Source organism: Pseudomyrmex gracilis, unplaced genomic scaffold (genome assembly GCF_002006095.1).
Source record: "Pseudomyrmex gracilis isolate BER0280 unplaced genomic scaffold, ASM200609v1 scaffold_5, whole genome shotgun sequence".
Classification (NCBI taxonomy): Eukaryota; Metazoa; Arthropoda; class Insecta; order Hymenoptera; family Formicidae; genus Pseudomyrmex; species Pseudomyrmex gracilis.
Window position 1 is genome coordinate 580,627 of NW_018020589.1, and position 19,138 is coordinate 599,764.

Genomic DNA, 19,138 nt, shown 5'->3' on the forward strand with positions numbered 1-19,138 from the left:
GACCGGCAACGGGAAAGGAGAGAAGCTCCTCCGGAGGTGGACGAACGCGTCGTCGAGGGAAGGAAAGTAAATTTCCGCCTCGATTGGCGTCTCCGACGAGTGAATTTCGTTCCCGAAAATTCGAAGGGGCGCGCCGCCTCTATTGCGCATCACCCGCCGAGAACGCCTCCCATCCCCCCCTCCCCCCGTCAGAGATCTCCGCTCGTCCCCGCGTCGTTCCGCGGCGGTCTTTTATAAGCTGTAATTCATAACCCCACGTTTGACCGCAGCATCCCTCCCGTATATACGTTATTTATTCTGGGCGCAACTCGTATTTTTTCGGCCGTTTTATCGGGCATCTCTCGATTTATGTCCGTCGACCGCTCGGACCCTAAATACCGTATGTGTCGCGCGCGAGTTCGAGAGTCCCGGCCGTGCCCACGAATTCATTGATATTCCGCGCAGAATCGTCGTCCGCGCCATTGCAATGTCGGCCTAATGAATTTAACCGTGGTGCCGATGCCCCCTTACCGGTCCCGACCACTTTGCTTCTTTATTCACCTTTCTCTTCTACGCCTTCTTCTTCGTCTGCGGTTTCGTTTTCTTTCTCCTCCTCTTCTTTCAATTCTTTTCCTCGCCTTCGCGCTCCTCCGGCGCGGCGAGTTTTGCGCGTGTGAATTCTTAAATTTACTATCCTCCGCGTAATTAAATCTGTCGTGCTCGTAGTGTTTGCTTTTAAAGTCTCTTCGCCAAGAGAATCGAAAGAAACTCTCGGATCGGCGCGCCAAGGATAAAATACGCGTAAGCTTTACGTGCGAAACTAACGATATCTAAAAATTTGCGATTTTTTAAAAGAAAATCAATTATTTGAAAATTAAATAATTATATCTCTTACACATGTGCGTGTAAGAAGTTATTAATTCTCATACAAACTCAATTGCGAGAACGCGCCACATACGAGTTTCTCATATACAGCTTCCTAACCGAACGTGACGCAAACTTCTTCAAGGAAATCATCTCTAGATCGAGAGCAAATCCGGTTCACTTAGACGTGAAACGGGCGAGTCTCACGGCATGAAAGAGAAGTCTCCTATTCAATGGATCTTGAAAATACAGTCGTTCGTGATTTCAACCCCGGGTGATTATCTGTCCGACGTTTCGTCGGGATTCACAATGCTACCCGTTGCGGAGACGAGGCGAGGAAGAAAAGCGCGGCGAGGGGCGCTCCGGGTTTTTTTTTTTTTTTCAGGTCGCGCACTCTTCATATTTTTTCTTTTTTTTTTTTTTTTTTTTTTTGCGCCTGCAGTAAGGCAGGTGGAGCCGGCGAAGCGTAACGGGGAATCCCCGGGTGTAGCTAATAGCGATTCAGCTTCCTCCGCCTCCCCCGAGTCGCGTAGATAGATAGGGTATATAGGGTATGGGCGGAATAGGTGCATCACGCCCGGATGAAGCTTTTCGTAACCGTCGCACCGTGCGAACGGATTTTTAATTTCGGAGCTGCAATTCGGCCGCGCGCGATCCCGGCAAACGAATAGCCGGATATTAAACGTACATGAATGTTTTTCAATGAAAATGGACGGGTTCGATTTATCCCGATTAGATTAACATCCGAATACGCGAATTAAAAAAAAAAAAAAAAAACACACAAAAAACAAAAGCACACACTAGTCCGGAAGCGAATTTACACGTTGTTCGGTTTTTACGTGTCAGCGATCCGTGAATCTCTCAGAAGTGTATGTATACTTCGCAATTAAAACAACAATTAAAAACCCGGTCTCTGTATTGTTTATTTTCTGCCTCTCGTCGCCAATCAACGTCGAAATTATTCGCACCCTCGCGAAGACTATACCGAACGCAATATGGATTAGTAGCCGTGGCTAATTTTCCGCGTAGTTCTCTCCCGTCGCGCGATCTATTCATCGGACCCCGGAGTATTAACGACGGACCGCACGTTCGCTGATCGTCCGGCGATCGATGGTTTGGATTTGGGCCAGGATGACGCGGAGAACGCCTGAACTGATCTGTCTCTCTCTCTCTCTCTCTCTCTCTTGCGCGCGCGCGGTCATGGCTTTTCGGGCAAGGCAGGCGGACGGACGCGGGCAGAGATTGCTGGAGCGAAATTGAGGTCGTGCCACTGGCCGTAAACCTCTGAAACGCCGCCACCGGCCGCGCCATTCGGTCAATTATTCGCTTCGAATTACGGCCCTCCAATTGCGCGAGAGTTATAAGAGCGGCTCGGGCTGCCGCTCCCGTTCCCGATATACACCGCGGCCGCGAGCACCTCGATTGGCAGCTCGTTTATGATAACGGCCGGACAGTCACGTTTCCGTCCCTCGCTCACGAAAGAGAGAGAGAGAGAGAGAGAAAGTTTGCACCTCCTTCTCGCACTCAGCCTTTACCGCGTTCGAGTTTAACTAAAAGCGGAAGTTTATTATTTTGATTTCTATCGCTCTTCAAAAAATTTGCTTCTGTGACAATATTTTTAAAACGATTTTTTTTTGTCGAGAATTTCTTTTGTATAATGTAAAACACACATCTTGTAATTATTCCATGTATCTCGATCGCTCGAATGAGACGTCGCACTGGCATCTCTTACAGTTACATAATTTTTTAACCGAGAGCAACGATTCCTTCACCATCCTACTTGCTCTCGTAATATAAATAATACAGCGGCTTTTAAGATTCTCTCTCTCTTCGTTATTTGTAGTTGTGAAGAAGCAGCATCAAAGACGCGTCGCTCGATTACGATCTCGGCCGGAGTCACGCGCGTATAACGTGTGGCTTATAGCGACAATCTCGTATCCCCGGCTCCTTCGTATTGTGAAACGGGATACAGGGAGAGACGCGCACGTGAGTGTGCGCGCGCCTGTGCCCTCCGCGGGAGACCTTGACAGGTCGGGATACTGGGTGTGTGTAGCAGCGCGCGGCGGCTCGCTCGTATATCTCGACCCACGCAGAAATATTCGTTAGTAAGCGATCTCTAAAATGGATACCTTAATGTGGCTTTCGCAAACATTATTACGGTCCCGGTTTTTCCCTTCTCGACGTGCTCTCGCCCGCGCAAATAGAACTACTTTATTCGCGTCTCATCTCCGCACGACGTCGCCGCCGCCGCCGCCGCCGCTCGACCTCATTTCGCGCGTCTCGAAGAAAATTCCGCGTCGCATTTGCAACGACGATCTGAATCGGGGGACGAATGCGTTAGGAAAATTTATCTTATTGTCGCTCGCGTAAATCCGCTTGACAAAATGTTGCGCGAGAATGTTTTGCGCGCGTCGAATAACCGCGACAAGAGTCACTTTTGTGAATGGAAAAACTGAATTAAAAAAATGAGTTGACGAAGAATCAAACTGACATTCTGAAAATCGTTCATTTTATTACTAACGTATAATTACTAATAACGTATAATTGGTTACGCGCGCGTCAAGTAAAATTGGTATTAGGCAATTTAGAGAGAGAGAGAGACGATATCACTTACGTGAATATTTATTATCACGTCCTGCAGAGTCTATTTTCTAAGGGTTTAACACGTGTACCGCGCGAATATCACGTTACCCTCCATTCCGCGGATCGATCCGTCATACCGCGACGGTTTACAAAGTTTACGGCAACGTTGGTCGGTAACAGAGAGCGATGAGATGAAAAGCGATGCATCAGTTGACTAAGTTGTAACGTAATACTGCTCGCGAGAAATAGGCTCCCTCTCTTCCCTTTCATATAACCTTCTTAAGAGAAAACGAGAGAAAGAGAGAAATCAAAGAGATAAAGACCTAGACGAGTTCGCGGAAGCGACTCGCGTATCCGCACTGACGGATCGCGAGTGCCGAGATCGATTCAGCATATTACAATGTCAAACAAGAAGTAACGGCGAAACGAAGAGCGGAGCCGTTCAGTTTACCGAGTTGTATCAGAACGCAAACAGAGAGAGAGAGATAAAGAGGAAATATAAAAGACGAGAAGGATAATCACACGCAAAATAAGGAAGAAGAGCCCTTATGTAGGAACAGTACAAACAAAATTCTCAGTAATTGTGACAGCTTCTCCTCATCTCGGGAACATCTTCTCGGAAATATTTCTACATTCTCACGCAATCATCTCGCGCAGTATCTTCGACTCGATCGATCCATTGTGCGTTCGCGGCATCTGAAGAGGAAGTGGTAACGATCATAATGTGAAGCGACGAGACGGTGGAGCGGCGCGTCAGTTGACTGAGTTGTAACATAATGCAAACAGAGATAAGACAAGAGAGAAACTTAGAAGGGAAAGACGAGAGAGAGGGTGGCAGAGAAAGAGAGAGAGAGAGCAAAAGAGAGCGAGTCGACAGTGGCGAGCGGTAGCCGGTCGACTGACAGCGCCTAAAGAATTAGTATCTTGTATCTGGCGAAGAGCGCCACAAATCATTTGGGGAGGCTGTCAGGTCTACCTTGAGCTCAACGCGCAAGAGTCCTCGTTTCTCTCCCTCCGCTTATGTCCCATCTGCCCCTCCTTCTCCCTCTCTCTCTCTCTCTCTTTCTCTCTTTCACGCGCTTCGTGCGTCACAAACGATACCGGAACAGGAACGCTCCTCTTCCTCTGCTTCTCCATCCTTCTCTTACTCTCGCTGGTTCGTATCTCTTTTTCTTCTTCTCGCTGCAGAAAGAGAGAGGGAGCAGAAAGATCAAAGAACGCCGGCGCCACCGACGCCGCTAATGATATGCGACCCGCTCTTACCGACAACCAGGAAACTCGAGGACGCAACATTCCGCTCCCTCGAAACAAACCGTTGCGGGAGAGGAAAGAGAGAGAAAAGTTTCTTTAAGTTTTCCTTCCAAGGTACCAGTTGGATTATTAAATGAAGAGCCAAGAACGTAAATCAGCTTAAGCGCAGAGTGGAATGCACCGCAACTTTTAAATTCTTTTACCGTTCCCGTTTTTTCGCTCTTTTCGACCTCTTCACCCTTAAGTCGAACGTAATTTTACTTCATATTTGAAGATTTGACAAGTCGCCCCTGTTTCTACAGGCGGCTACCGACGTCTCCGACTTTGAATAGGAAAACCAGAGAGAGAGAGAGAGAGAGAGAGAGAGAGAGAGAGACAGACAGACAGAAAGATAGAGAGATCTTCACAGACACGAGGAAGCTCCGCGGTGGCGAAGTTCCCGCAAGTTAATTTGCATTCGGCTCGCATACACACACGTAGCCTTCAGTTGATATAATTCGGCGTTACAGTTTCCTCCTTTGCGAGGGGCGCGGCGGGGTGAGTCGCCATTTCAATCGCTTAGGTTCGCGCGAATTACCGCCTCCGGCCCTTTACAAGCACATCAAAGGGACAGGAGACCGTGAAGGCGCGCCCCTTCCTGTGCGCGACGTCTTAACATATTCGAATCGCAAGGCGTCTCTTTCCGACGCGTCGCGTTCTTCGTCTCTCGCTCTCGCTCTCGCTCGTACGCTCACCTTCACCCTCCGTGGAAAAGCCTTGTTGCTCCTCAAGGAGGCATATGGAAGGTGTTTGACGTGCTGGCAATTCTGGGAGGAGAGAAAACGGGGCGATTGATCCCTAAAAGCCCTGAGGATAAACTCGCGCGTTTTTTTTTTCGCTCGAGAAAAAAATATCTCTCTCGAGGAGCAGCGTGCGCGCGCGTGAATAAAAAAAACGTTTATTCAACCGGAGGCGCGTCGTCGTATTGACGTGAATTTTTTTTTTCTCTCCATCCCGTGTGTGCGTGTGCGTGTGTGTGCGTGTGTCGATTATTTACTCACCCGCCTTCCTGGCAGCATCTTAATTTGCTTAAAAGGGACGCTTTAATTTACGCCGCGTTGTAACGTGTAATTTATTATTTTTGACGTGAATATCTGCAGAACAATTTGAATGATAAAAAATATCGTCAACAAATTAAACTCCGCGTTTAAAATTGTTTCTACCGATGAAAGATATTATTCGCGAACTGCGAAAATATATTTTATTGTTGATATATATTTTTGTATATCACTGGGGAAACAACAATAGGTCGGATTAACTGCGCGCGCACGATTAATTATGTGAGTCTCTCTCTTCTCTTGTTTCAGGTGGCGATTAAGATAATAGATCTCGAGCAAGGCAAGAAGGACTACGTGATGAAGAACCTGACGAGGGAGGCGAAGGTACTGTCAATGCTGCAGCACCCAAGCATCGTGAGGCTCTACGAAACTATCCGGGTGAGTGGAAGAACGTCTCGCCCCCGAGCGCAATCATTTTAGAGACGATTTCGAGAGACGATTGATCAAATCTCTTTATCCTAATTGACCACGCCGAAAGTTTAATCGAGTTCTTGATAACAAAAGACAATTCGCCACGGTCGATCGCGCCAAGATTCGATCGTTGCGCGTCTTCGCACAGCGATCTATTCGTTCTCCTCGTCAGAAAGAGAACTTATTGCTGTATTTATCGCCTCTCTTTCTCTTTAATCTCTCCCAATTCGCACGTTTTTTTTTTTTTTTTTTTCGGCGGCGGAACGCTGTTCCTCACTTCGGCACATGACGGTTTGTCAGAACTGCGTGACAAATCGAGAGTATTCTGATACTTTCGGAACGCTGTCGGAGTCTGTTAACGCAACTCTCTCGAGAAAGAGATGATCCATCTTTCTAGATTTAATTAAACACGCCATTTAACTGAATTTATGAAGCAGGCGCGTCAAAGAGCTTTTCACCCCTTTAACCGTCTTACTTCCTGAGAAACTTCCCGCGTCTATACGAGGGAGATTCGTGAGCAAAATGATTGTTTTTTCATGATCTCGATTTTCATGCCGCTCGCGATAGATAAACTCCTTCGCCGACGACGTGCCGTTGATTGATTTACGCTCAGAAAGCGCGTATATATTTGATCGAGGAGGATACAATTTCGCGTGTCTACAATCAGTGCCGCGAAAATCGAACTCGCGCGCACAGGTTTTCTGTGTTCGCCAGAGTAAACTTGAAACAAATTTTTTATTTTTTTTTTTTGTTTGAGTCGCAATTCTTTCTGTGCCGATACGAGGAGGTAGTTTGGACCGGCACCATTAACGCGCTGCATCGTACGTGACCCGACTGCCGCGGACGCGAACGTTGACCCAACACGCGGACTCGCGGGTGCACGTGCGTACGCGTGTACACGTGCACGCATACAGTCGAGGGTGCGTGCGAGAAGAGAAAAAAAAAGAGGCTGTTTCTTTCTCTCTCTCTCACTCTCTCTCTCTCTCTCTCGCGCGCGCGCTTGTACGACGTAATTGAATTCATGTGTGGGACGTCGATATCAGAGGCTCTCGGCGGCGCAGCATCGCGCACCTCGTTTACTCTGAAAATTTTGTTAGTCCGCGCGCGCTCGCTCGTCACGATCGAGTTACGGGGACCGAGGGTGTATACGCGCCGGGAAAGATAAAGTACGTAGGAAAATATGACGGGTATACGCATAAAGACTGTGCGATAGCTCTCCCTTGAGCGCGATTCGAGAATTTTCGGAGCTGAAAATATTCCCGCGCGGCCAACTGAAACGGCCGCGCCGATGTCTGTGAAATGTTTTCGGACAGGCCTGCTATCGCGATTATTTTCCAAATGTCATCTTCTCCATTTCACGAGACTCCGATATTTTCTTCTCGTGTCTTTTTTTTTTTATTATCGCGAAGTTCCATTTATTTACAGGCTCACGTTGTTGTTTACGTCATGTTTTTGTAAGTTTGGTTTTGTTTTTTAAATACAATATAGTGCCGGAAAATTAATTTTTGGATATTACGCGAAAAATCGAATGCGCGACAAAAAATGCGCAAATATCCGCGATAAGAGCTATCGTTCCTGCGTTCCTCTCATAAATGGACAAACGAGCTATGAAATTGAGCGCCGTTCGATTCCACTCTTTTTTTTCTATCTCTCTCTCTTTCTCTCTCTCTTTCTTCCTTTCTCTCTTTCGGCGGAAATGATTTTATAGCCTACAGATGGTATTACTCTCGCGTTTATAAAACGCGCGGATAGAAGGTGCGCGCGTCTTGTTTTATTTAAGCTATCCATCGAGGGGGAAAGAGCTATCGGCGATGAGAATGCTCGCACCTGACGGCAAATATGATAATATCGAGAGACGAAGTCGCGCCCTCCGTCTCTCTCTCTCTCTCTCTATCTCTTCCTTCCCCGTGGCTTTCTCGCCGTCGCCAAATTGGCTATATGTGTGTGACGTAGTCCTATATCTCATTTCCACATCGTAATCTTTACGACTACGACGGGGAGACTCGCGCCTACAGGGTTGTCGATTTTCGGGCTGCCGATCCCGCTGGATTCTTCGGAACATCTGCGCGTGCATGCAAGTCGTAAAGTATAATATTCGTTTTTCCAAGCGATTCGCCTTTCGCGCGATCGCCTGCCGGTGACGTGGCGATAGCACATTTACTTTTAGAACGACGACATCGTACGACGCTGCCAAGCCTAATCGACTATGCAAACGGCCGATTCTCTTTGTATTAATTATTGATAGAGCCCGGATTCTGACGTCGCTGACAGCCAAACGCGTCTCAGTCTCGCAAGTTCTGTCTAGCACATTTCCATATATTTATAAATAATTTATTTTGCGAAATGCGGTTTATACGTACGCGCGCGACGCATCTTACCGGCTGGCAAGTGAGAAAGACATTTCTAAATCTCGATATATTTCTAAAATGTTGCATAATGGACAGGAAAGCGCGCGCGCGCGCACGTAGTGTCCCTCGTTTTTTTTATGAAGATGCACGTTCGTCAACGCGTCACTCACGCTCGGTATATCGGCGAAAAGCCACGTTAAGCGCCAATTAAGGTCATTATTGTCGGCCTACGACGGCCGTAAACGCGCGCGATTTTATGTCGGTGCCGATGTTACGAGCCGATGAATCGCGTAGAACTCGTCTGTTACCCGGTCGTCCGACAAAGTCGTTGCCGCGCCCATCGTTCGCCGGACGAAATCGCAATAAAAATGAACGCGCGTTGTATTACGTCGATCTCGAGCTCTAGTCTGTGATGTCATCTCGCGCACAATGTCACGAGAATTTCCAAGAATATATATTTATTTGAGTTCGGTTGTATATACACGAGGATGTTTCGTGTCGCGCAAATAAAGTGGATGTAGTTTGAATATAGGATATAAAAAAAAAAAAACGACAGCGCGCGAACATATTAGGAGAAAAAGAAAACTTTCGCTCGTGAAACAGACGTTATCTCTCGCAGGCAAAAAAGAACGCGACATGTATATACACGTACATGTACAAGCGATATAGAAACAACATTGAGAGATTCCAAGATCGCACAGGATGCGAGAATACGCGAACGTTAAATTTGCGCTGGAGAAAAGTCTGCTTTAAATTCCGCTCGTGGGAATAGGATTCCGTAACTGATGCTCGCACACCTCTTTGGCACGCGAGGCTGCGAGAATGCAGCGCCAATACGCTTCTTGTTTCGCTCGGAGAAACGACCGAGAACCGGCGCGCGCGCGCGCGCGCGTTCTCGGTTCTCCTCCCGTCTCTACGATTCTTCCCTCGTTTACATACGCCGAATTTACGTTCCTATTTTACCCATACCCGGTGATACATCGAAATCGCGTATCTCACGTCCCCCTCTGGTTGATTCGGTTGGCAAAGCGTATTCGGCGAATCCCTCGCCAACGCGACGACGATTCTTTGCCAAGCGAGATAGAGCGCTGCGAATTGACTTCGCAAGTGGTCTCCGAAAGTTCTCGTTTAGTTTCTATTGGCTAAGTTTCTTCGCGGACTGCCTCCCCCGCGCCGAACAAACGTACGTTGCGCGTTGCTTAAATCAGGCGAAACAACATTTTTTCACTTGTTTTCTGACCCGTTGATCCACCGGACAATCGAGCAAGTTATCCAAAAAGTACAACTACGGCAGTGTTTTGTATAGTAGTTTTTTTATAATATTTTAAAATAATATTTTATTTAAATATATATTTCTTTTCTTTACCTCATCTGTTCTAAATCTATAATTTATTTAAGTTAATAATCTCAAACGGTATTTTGGAATCTTGTTGGAAAATACATTTATAAAAATAACTACGATAAAAAGTTCGAAATAATTTATTTAGTAGTTATACCGAGATAATAATTTATAAGTCTTATCCCGTCTTATTTTTCACGCTTAACATCTACTCCGTGCAATATTTATTCGCGAATGTATAATTAAAAACGGTCGGGTCACGCGGCCGGTCCTGAAAAAAATTAAATAATCATCGGACAAAAAAAAAAAACCATCGCCCTGCCATAGGACAACATCGACCGTAATTCGTCGGTCACGCGTAGCCACGCGCGCGCTCGACGTCGCCGCATGCATATCGTTGCATTAAGGTAATCGCTTAATCGACGAGGCTTCGTGTGTCTCCCGCGTGCGCACAAGCGCGAAATTCGGGAAACGCTTTCTCGATAATTACGATGCGCCTCGCGGTGCATTTTAAATGCGCGCGATCAATTTCGCACGACCGACCGGTCCCGGACTCTTGCCGCGCTTGTTGCTCCATTTTCACGAACGGCGACTCGTAAATGTACGGCCGCGCTTCGTTCAAGCAAGCAGCGCGAAACAAAACGATACGAAGAGATTGTACATGGTGCGCTTTTAACGTTATTTAATAAATTCGAAACGCGTCGTCGTACATCATCCAAGCAGTAAGCAGTTCTTTATGTTTCTTTTACCACGTGCAATTTGCTCCCGAACTATAGTTGTAAATTTCAATTAAAATACATCCCGCGTAAAAACTTGCTCCTTCGGAGCCGAAGAAACGATTATGCAAATGCGTTGACGTGTATATATATATACACGTTACAATATATATATATATATTGTAACGTATACATTTCGAATTCAAATTGCCGTTCTGCAATTTCGATATGGTACAATATAATTTCGATGAGATCGAATCCTGGGGAAATATGGTAAGATACCGAGTCCGCTTCCTCGCGTCAGCACAGCGGGTGAAATTTGAATTCATCGAAATTACACTGGTTCTTCAACTCTTAAACCCGCGAGCCGCTCTAGAAATCTATTAAAACCCGATTCAGGTATTGTATTTTTTCTAAGAACCCTACGACGATCTTCCGCGCGAATTCGACGCAAATCGATAACGATTTAATTTAACGTCTTCTTGCAGTGCGGATCCGTGTACTATCTCGTGACGGAACTCGCGACCGGCGGCGACCTGTGCACGCACATTAAGGAGCAGCCGGCCGGTAAACTGGACGAGAACACGGCGAGGCTGTACGCCAGACAGCTGGTCGCCGCGCTCAAGCACATGCACTCGAGAGGAGTCGTTCACCGGTGAGTCATCCGTGTTTTAACCGCGCAAATTTTTTCAAGTCGCCTCTTTCCCCAAAAGTTCCCCCCAACGAGAGAACCAAATCTCTCAAGCTTTTCTCTCTCGAATCTCAAACGCTTAATCTATACAATGTATATATAAAGGAATATATTAATTTAATTTAATTTACTTCTCCTTTTCTTAGCGTCAATGTAAACTGGCAGTAAGTTTGAGAAACTATTTTGGCAAAACAATAAGACATTGAAAATATTTTAAATAATCAGCTGTGATTCTCACGCGAGAAGAATAATATGTTAGTGTTTTTGTTTTATGTAAACAAATATTAAACATGTTTGAAGAATTATAAAAAAATACTGCAAAATATGACATTTCTCTTGTAAATTCATGCCAAGGAAGATTCCGCTCTAATTTGATCAGAGATTAAGTGAGAAAAACAAAAAGACAGCGATTTACTGTTAGCGCTACGATGATAGCGATCGTGTTTATGCGAACGGTACAAGTCGGCGTTAAGTTGCAACAATCTCACGTGGATCCGTCGGAGCCGCGATCGTTTAACTCGCGCGTTTATTCTCCACGGTCTAATAATATTCAACCGCACGACGTGTCGTGTCTTTTTTTTTTTTTCCAGTTGGACGCGGTGATGTACGGCCGGTCGTATCGTTTAAATAAAGAAATCGTCCGGCGTATTACACACGAGGGAGCGATCGCGACCCTGAAGAAGAGAACCGCTTTGCCCCGTCTCGTGCGATCGCGCCGTGTCGATAACGACGCGTGTTCCTGTTTATTACGAGCGGAATTACACTCGCGAGGATTCTTGCCCGCGCTTCCCGTCAGAGAGAACGCTCTCCTCTCCGACGATTAAAAGCAGCTCCCTGAATTAATTGACCGGCAACCCGGCAGCATCGCCGTGTTGTGTGTGCGCGCGCGCGCGCTAATTCCGTTCGCCGTTTAATTTATATAGCACGGCGCGATATCTGTTTATATCTCATATACATCGGGAGAATTATGTCTCGAAAGCGCGCGGCGAGCGAAGTAACATGTCGGACGCTCTCGGAATATGTACAAAACAAAGTTAGCGTTACAATTTAAAATTAAAATATAAGACATCACTCATCTCTGGTTATTTCTCTACGCGTTTTCATATCGCATCAGCATATTGCGGGACGACTTGTTAAATCGAAATCGCTCGGATCATTTTTTACGACGACTTTTCACGCTTCGGAAACATACAGGGTGGACGTTTCGGCGCTACTTCTTGCAATTTTTTCGACATTGAACGTCAAATTCGAACTAACGGGAGTAAACTCGGATCAGTTCACCCAGTAATAAATTCTGCAAAAGCATTTTTACAAACCGTATACTTGATTTCTATTTGTGTTGTTGTGGATTTACCGTGACGAGCTTGAAGAACTTTTGTTTGTATTTTGTATCAATAATAATTGATGGGTGCTTGTTTTCGCGCGAAATATCAACAACACGGAATCATTTCGAACACTGTATACCCACGGAAACTCGAGAAATTTATACTTAAAAATTCATATTACAAAAAATATATAACCCGGCAGTATTAGGACACCTTGTATATATATATCGCGCGCATACATTAGCATCCCCAGCGCGGAAAGACGCGTGTCGCAATATTTCGGCGAGCGTCGCGACGTCGTATGCATCACTCAGAAAAGGGGGACCGCTTGATTTTCAACACATTCGCGAGAAAGGTAGCGTCGAGAGAGAGAGAGAGAGAGAGAGAGAGAGAGAGAGAGCGAGAAAGAAAGAGAGAGGAAGGAAGAGAGAAAACGTAATGACGCGCGCACGTGACGCGCCGCGACCAAGTTCGTTCCTCGCGCTCGCGCGATGTATCAGCGAATATATGAAGCAGCCGGCAATGTGGCGTTTATACGTCGCGGCAGTTTGTTTTCGTCGAAAGCGCAAAGTCTCAATCTCGGATGATGGTGATAGATCGTCGCTCGCACGAACTGGTAACGTCAGCCAAGAACGAGGCGGGAAAGGGTGTCGGACTGCGGGGATCTCGCAAGGAGGGGTTAGGAAAATCGCTATAAGCGATCGCTTAACCCCTCGAGAGATTAGCCTGCCTTCTCGGGGCGCGGGGTAAAAGCGCGGAGGAACGATAGCCGCTTTCTGCTAATGGGAAATGGAGAAGATTCGGTGCTAAGGATAGTTAACGACCGCTGCTCGCGAAATGCGCTCTTTTTTTGCGATGCCGCGCGCGCGCGCGCGGCACGTCTTTAGATTAAGACAAACGAAGCCGGGCGGCGAGCTTCCTTGACTTTACTCTTTCTGACGAGAAACGCTTCGTCTCTTCTTCCGGCGTATATTCTCATAGCTCTGTAGCTTTTCATTTTCCTCGATGTTGTCCCGAGACAACAATGTGATACTTGTGCGAACGACAGTCGATATTTCTTGATTAAAAAACTTTCTTCGAAAGAAACTCGCTCGATCGAATTATAAAAACAACGGTTTGTGCGTCGGAGACGCGTCGCGCTAAAGATTATTAAAGATGTTTACGCGGAATACTCTTATCTTCCGCAAGCAAGAAGAATATCAAGAAAGATGACAAATGATAACAAAGCGGAATTGCGTCGGCGTTAATTTCTCGAATGAAGAATTATGTTGTTTGTTTCTGTACTTTCGTTTAGTTTCGCTCGTATTGCTCGCCGCCTCGTATTATTCAACCTATCGTCGCGCCATATCGCGCTCCGCGACGTATCCTCCGCGGTTTTTCGCGACGAGGGAGAGTCGCGAAGTAGAGCGAGAGAATAGAAGGGGAAAAGAACCTTTTGCGCAGCATCCCTCCTCGGCCGGGGAACCAACGCCGAACACATCCGCAGGCTCACGTTTTAATTCCGACCAACGCCTCCCGTTTGCTCCGCCATTATTCGCCGGACAAAGCCGTGATCCTCGAGGCACAAGGGCACGGACTTTCTACGGGATCTTCGCGAGCGGGGAGTAGGATTACGATTTCCCTCGACTTCCGTGGCGTGTATTCTGCTGCTGTCTCGCCGACGGAATGAGAAAGAGAGAGAAAGAGCAAGAGAAAGAGCCTCGATACATCCGACGTGGAATCCGCCTCGCGTGTTTACCGACGCTTTTACTTACACGAGGAAAACCAGTCCCGACAAGTAGTAAGAGTAAACGGTAAAGCTGTAAATCGAATGCCGCCGGTATATCCGAGTAGATCGTTTTCGACTAACAGCTGCTTCCTCCGTGATTAATCGCGAGTTGTTAATTTTGTTTTTTTTTACACGAAACAAATATTTTTATTTACTTACGACTTATCTTATTAACGCGATAAGTATCTTGCGGAAAATTGAGGGCGCGAGAGTTTATCTGTTTGTCGTCTGTGTGCGCGATTGCGAGACACGAGGCAAAGCATCTAACAGAACTCGGTGACGTGAACGAGGATAGGAGTTACTCGAAACGTTATCGCGCGACGATGTCAGGTTCAAAGTTCGCCGCCGGTGCAAAAGAACGCCGTCGCGCAGGCGGCGAATGTTGAACAGAAGCCGAGTACCGTTATCATCTCAAGTTGAATTGGCAGCGAGCTCTCTTCTTGTGCCTTCTTTCTCTCTTTTCGTCTATTTCGTCTCGGATCACGTGCGAGGCGAGCGGGAGAGGAAAAGGCGGAAAAGCATCTCGGAAAGTATCAGCGCGGTCCCGGAGACGTTAATGGACACGGGCGCTCGGTTATCCGCCTAAGTATAGTACTCACGATACCTCCTGTATATCCTTGGACCCGTTATGCGCGTAGCTTCTTCTCTCCGGTCCGGAGAGCGCTTCCGCCGGCTTGGCCTAATCGAGTATACTGCCAGCTAATTGGCTTCGTTCGCCGTCGGTGACCTTGATCTCTCTCCGTTCTTCCTCTCTTTCTCGCGTTATTCCGCCATTTCTATTCCAACGGCGTGCCATCTCGCCGCCGCCGCTCGAATGTCGCGTCGATTTCTCGTTTCTCTCTCTCTCTCTCTCGCGCGAGCGCGCGATAACCAATTACTTCCGCTCCGAAAAAAGGTTTTTTTTTCTCTCGCGAAGAAGACGGCGAAGTCAAAATGATAACTAAGAATAGTTACGCGTTTCCGCGCGTGATAAAGAAAGTGCAAAGAATCGCGCGCGAGATGTGACAGAGAAAACGCGACTGTGTTTCACTTCGCAAGTATTTTCTTCTTATCGCAGGAACACGTGACAGAAAGTTGCGCCATTCTCGAGTGGCGTCGGGAATTCAGAATTTTCCGGATAACAAGCTCGAATTTTTCCTACGAGACGAGATTCTATTTTATCTCTACTTGTCTCTTTCCTCTCTCTCTCTCTCTCTCTCTCTCGTCGTTTGTGTGTGCTCCGAACAGCCAAACAGCGTGAAAAATTTATGGCCTATCCCGGGAAAGTAAACAAACCGACTACCCTTTTACACAGCACGTTCCGCTCTTCCAAATTTCGGTTTATACGCGGGGGAAGCATCGCAGTTATTACGAATTTTTGTGTTCAATCAATAAAGAGAGTTTATAGTGTTTGCAACAATAAAACTTGAAACACACAAGAGACTTGAGATCTCGCAGATAGAAAGTGCGGTGCACCGCGGCGTGACAAAAGGCGACGACACGTGTAACAATGCCCGGGATCGATCGGCGAGATCGATCGGCGTGACGAAACGGCGAATCGATCGATCGGTCGGTCGATCAAGAAAGTATTGTACAACGATGCCCGCAGGTCTCACGACCACGTGGCTGTGTGTTCCACGAACTTTAGCATTTGTTAGTAACCGCAAATGGGACGGTTCGATAATCCGCATTAACATGGGAATACCAGTGCATTTCGAGGCCGTGCCTCAATAACGTATTACCTATTACGTGGAAACGATATACCGCTCAATATTTTGTTCTCCGTACACACCTCAAACACGTCCGGCGGCGTTGCGACAGCTCAAGCTTCCCACCGAGCAATTTCATCTTGGAAATCGCGACGAAACCGAATCGTTTTATGCAGGTTTCACACGAATCGCCAGACAACCGCAAGACCGATGAAGTTTTAGCGATTACTGTGACGAAACAAAATATTTGATCTCTTTTTAAAGTTGTGTGATAAAAAGTTACATAAACTTGAATTTATATAAATTAATGTAATTTTAAATAAAAATAGATGAAAGGCTCCATATCAGAATTTCAATATATCAAGGATGAAAGGGTCAATGCGAGCCTCAAGCACAGTTATCAGTGTGCCAATTCAAAACTTAATGTAATTTTTTCAATTAGTACAGAGAGCGCAAGAGAGAGAGAGAGAGAGAGACAGCAAAGTGTTTTTATTTTTAATATATTTAATCGGTTGAGTTTCAAAACAATAAACCAGAGAGAGTAAATCTCAATCGATATTACCGAACTTACGTAATTTTAATATTCAACTTGCGTTGTTGAATTTACGATTTATACTTTTTATGCAAAGTCAATTGGACTTATACAATTAGCATAAAAAAAGCATTTTGAAAACCAATAAATTATTAACTGCTGAAAGGGATCTGGTTTCTGTAGGGGATTTACGGTAAGCGAGTTTTATAGCCCGTATGAAATCGGCCTTACTCCGCGGTCGTGCTTAAACATAGCTCGCCGGCAATCGCTCTGGAATAATATTTATTATGCCTGCTGGAGTTGCACGAGGACGCTCGTTTTCCATCGAAAGTACGAGTTCGATTATTCCCGCCGCGGAGAGAACTTTAAAGTGCGGGATTGCTTCCCGATTTACCGCGCCGTCGTCCGTAATGGACACGTTGCCTTCCAAGTTTCGCAATCGATATTCGTGCTTCGCCGTGCAGAAAATATGACAGTCGTCACCGTGAAACGGATGCGCGCTAATTTTTTCGAAACTTCTTGTTTGCTGTGTCGAAATCTTTTTCACGCAACATTAAAGATTAAATTATTTTTCAAACACAATTTATTTAAATATAAATTTATTTATATGTTGCGTGTGAAAAATTGATTTTGCTTCCATTGTGAAATGTGTTTTTAGATTATCAAAACAGCAACACATTCGATTTCTCACACACGCGATATTAAATTGTCATTCGATCGCCAGGTATTGCAATTGCGTCGAAATGCACGCGGCAGGTGCGGCTCGCGAACTTGATCACAGTCTCGGGAGGCGCAGGTGCCGCAGAAAAGTTTGCCACGCGGTTTGAGTCGGACCAAGGGAACGATATTTCCTGATTTTCCCCCCTCGCGCGCCGGTAGTTGACAGGAACGTGATATAGGGTTGGAGGAACGGACTCGATTGTTTTTCCAGCGATAAGACGGAGGCGGCGAGGAGCCTTTGGGAAGACCAGGACCTCCTGCGGCTCCCATCGTGCGCCGCGCGCGGCCATTACCGCACGGAAATTACCTCGAAATTAATTTAAACTTTCATAACAAGTAAACTGGCCGCCGGAGACGGAGCGAGATAGCGACGGCCGCCGGATCATCCCGCAAGCGAAGTGGCCCTGTTACCCGGAATCGGGCCCGCTCTTAATAGCCGTTTCTGAATCTCTTGTGAAGCATTAATTACCAGGAAACCGCTGGGGCTGTAGCAACCTTCCGCGAGGTATCTACATATTGTTATTTTTTTTTTTTTTTTGCATATTTTAATTCGAGAAATCGTTTTCCATGTGAAAATCTATATTTAATCAACTTTCCTCCGTGCACACAACTTCTCGGAGGAGATAAAATGAAGTTTGTTTCCAAGATTTAACGTTGAAATGTTACATTATTAACAAAAAGTAATTTGTAATCATTTGAAAACTTTTTATTGAAAGTTAGTGTCTTTTAATTTGACTGTTTTAAAATTGAGACCGAGAAGACCGAGGCAATAAAAAAACTAAGAAGATGAAATGGGGCACGCGGTTCTTCCCTACCGACTAATTTATTCCGTAAAACGCTTATCGGAGCGCGATTTGTCTCCGGAAAAGAAAAGCGGGTGCGCAAGAACAAATCGAACGCACGTACGGTTTGTCCGTTCGCCCAACACTCAGCCGGGTGATTTATTTCTTAAATCAATTAAGTAGATCTGTGGTATGTTGTGAGTGTGAGTGTGTGTGTGTGTCTGTGTGTGTGTTGAGCCCGGGGTGGTCTTACGAACGAGAGAGGAACAGGGCGGCAATTCTGAGCGAGACCCGCGGTTCTTGCCGCGTTCGCAAAGAGGGGAAAAGATCGGAAACACGAATGGGATTGGCGGGGCGTAAAGACTCGCGAACGAGAAAGACGAGATCGATAGGTGTGAAGGAAAAAGCGTATAAAAAACCGAGGAGGGAGAGGGAGGTAGAAAAATCGCCCCCGCTCGCTGTGCTGCGGTTTCTCGCCGTCGCGAGAAAGATCGAGACTCAGCGATTTCAAGATTGATTTCGCACGTTCGCGCCCCGAGGAGTCCTTCTGATTAAAAGAACCGCGCTCCTAACCCATTAACGAATTGAAAATTAAAAAGATTTGCTTTTAGAGAATCAGAGAAAATCACCGACTTTTGCGCACCATACAAATATTTGCTGATCCCATTTTAATCCGCGAGGAAAATTTTATTCCGACGCGCTATTGCATATTCGATGTAAAAGCGATCAAACTTCGCCCATCAATTTGATTATGGTAAAATAAAAAAAATAAAAAAAAATAAATAAAAAAAAAACAAACTTGCTGAATAAATTTACACGGGAAAGTACGAATTTCCTGCTGAAACAGATTTTTCCGTGGCAAATATATGCTTTGGCGCTGCGGTAAAATCATCACTACTCTATGCGGTAACGCAATAGAAACGTTTTTTTTTTTTTTTTTTTTTTTTTAAAAGAAATAAAATTAATATTCCCGGAACCAGTGTTTTTTGCTTGTCCATATATCAGGATAAACTTGCCACGACAGGGTAAAATATGTTACACATC

The 19,138-nt window shown here is 46.0% G+C and overlaps 1 protein-coding gene across 7 annotated transcripts in view; it reads left to right on the forward strand.

Annotated features, from left to right (window-relative positions):
• LOC109857467 (MAP/microtubule affinity-regulating kinase 3-like) overlaps window positions 1-19,138 on the forward strand; it is a 216,099-nt gene that overhangs the window by 169,420 nt on the left and 27,541 nt on the right. For all 7 annotated transcript variants that reach the window (XM_020433780.1, XM_020433823.1, XM_020433833.1 and 4 more), the window contains 2 exons: window positions 6,024-6,152; window positions 11,077-11,243. In XM_020433780.1, coding sequence (XP_020289369.1) covers window positions 6,024-6,152; window positions 11,077-11,243 — 296 coding nt within the window. The remainder of the gene's footprint in view (window positions 1-6,023; window positions 6,153-11,076; window positions 11,244-19,138) is intronic.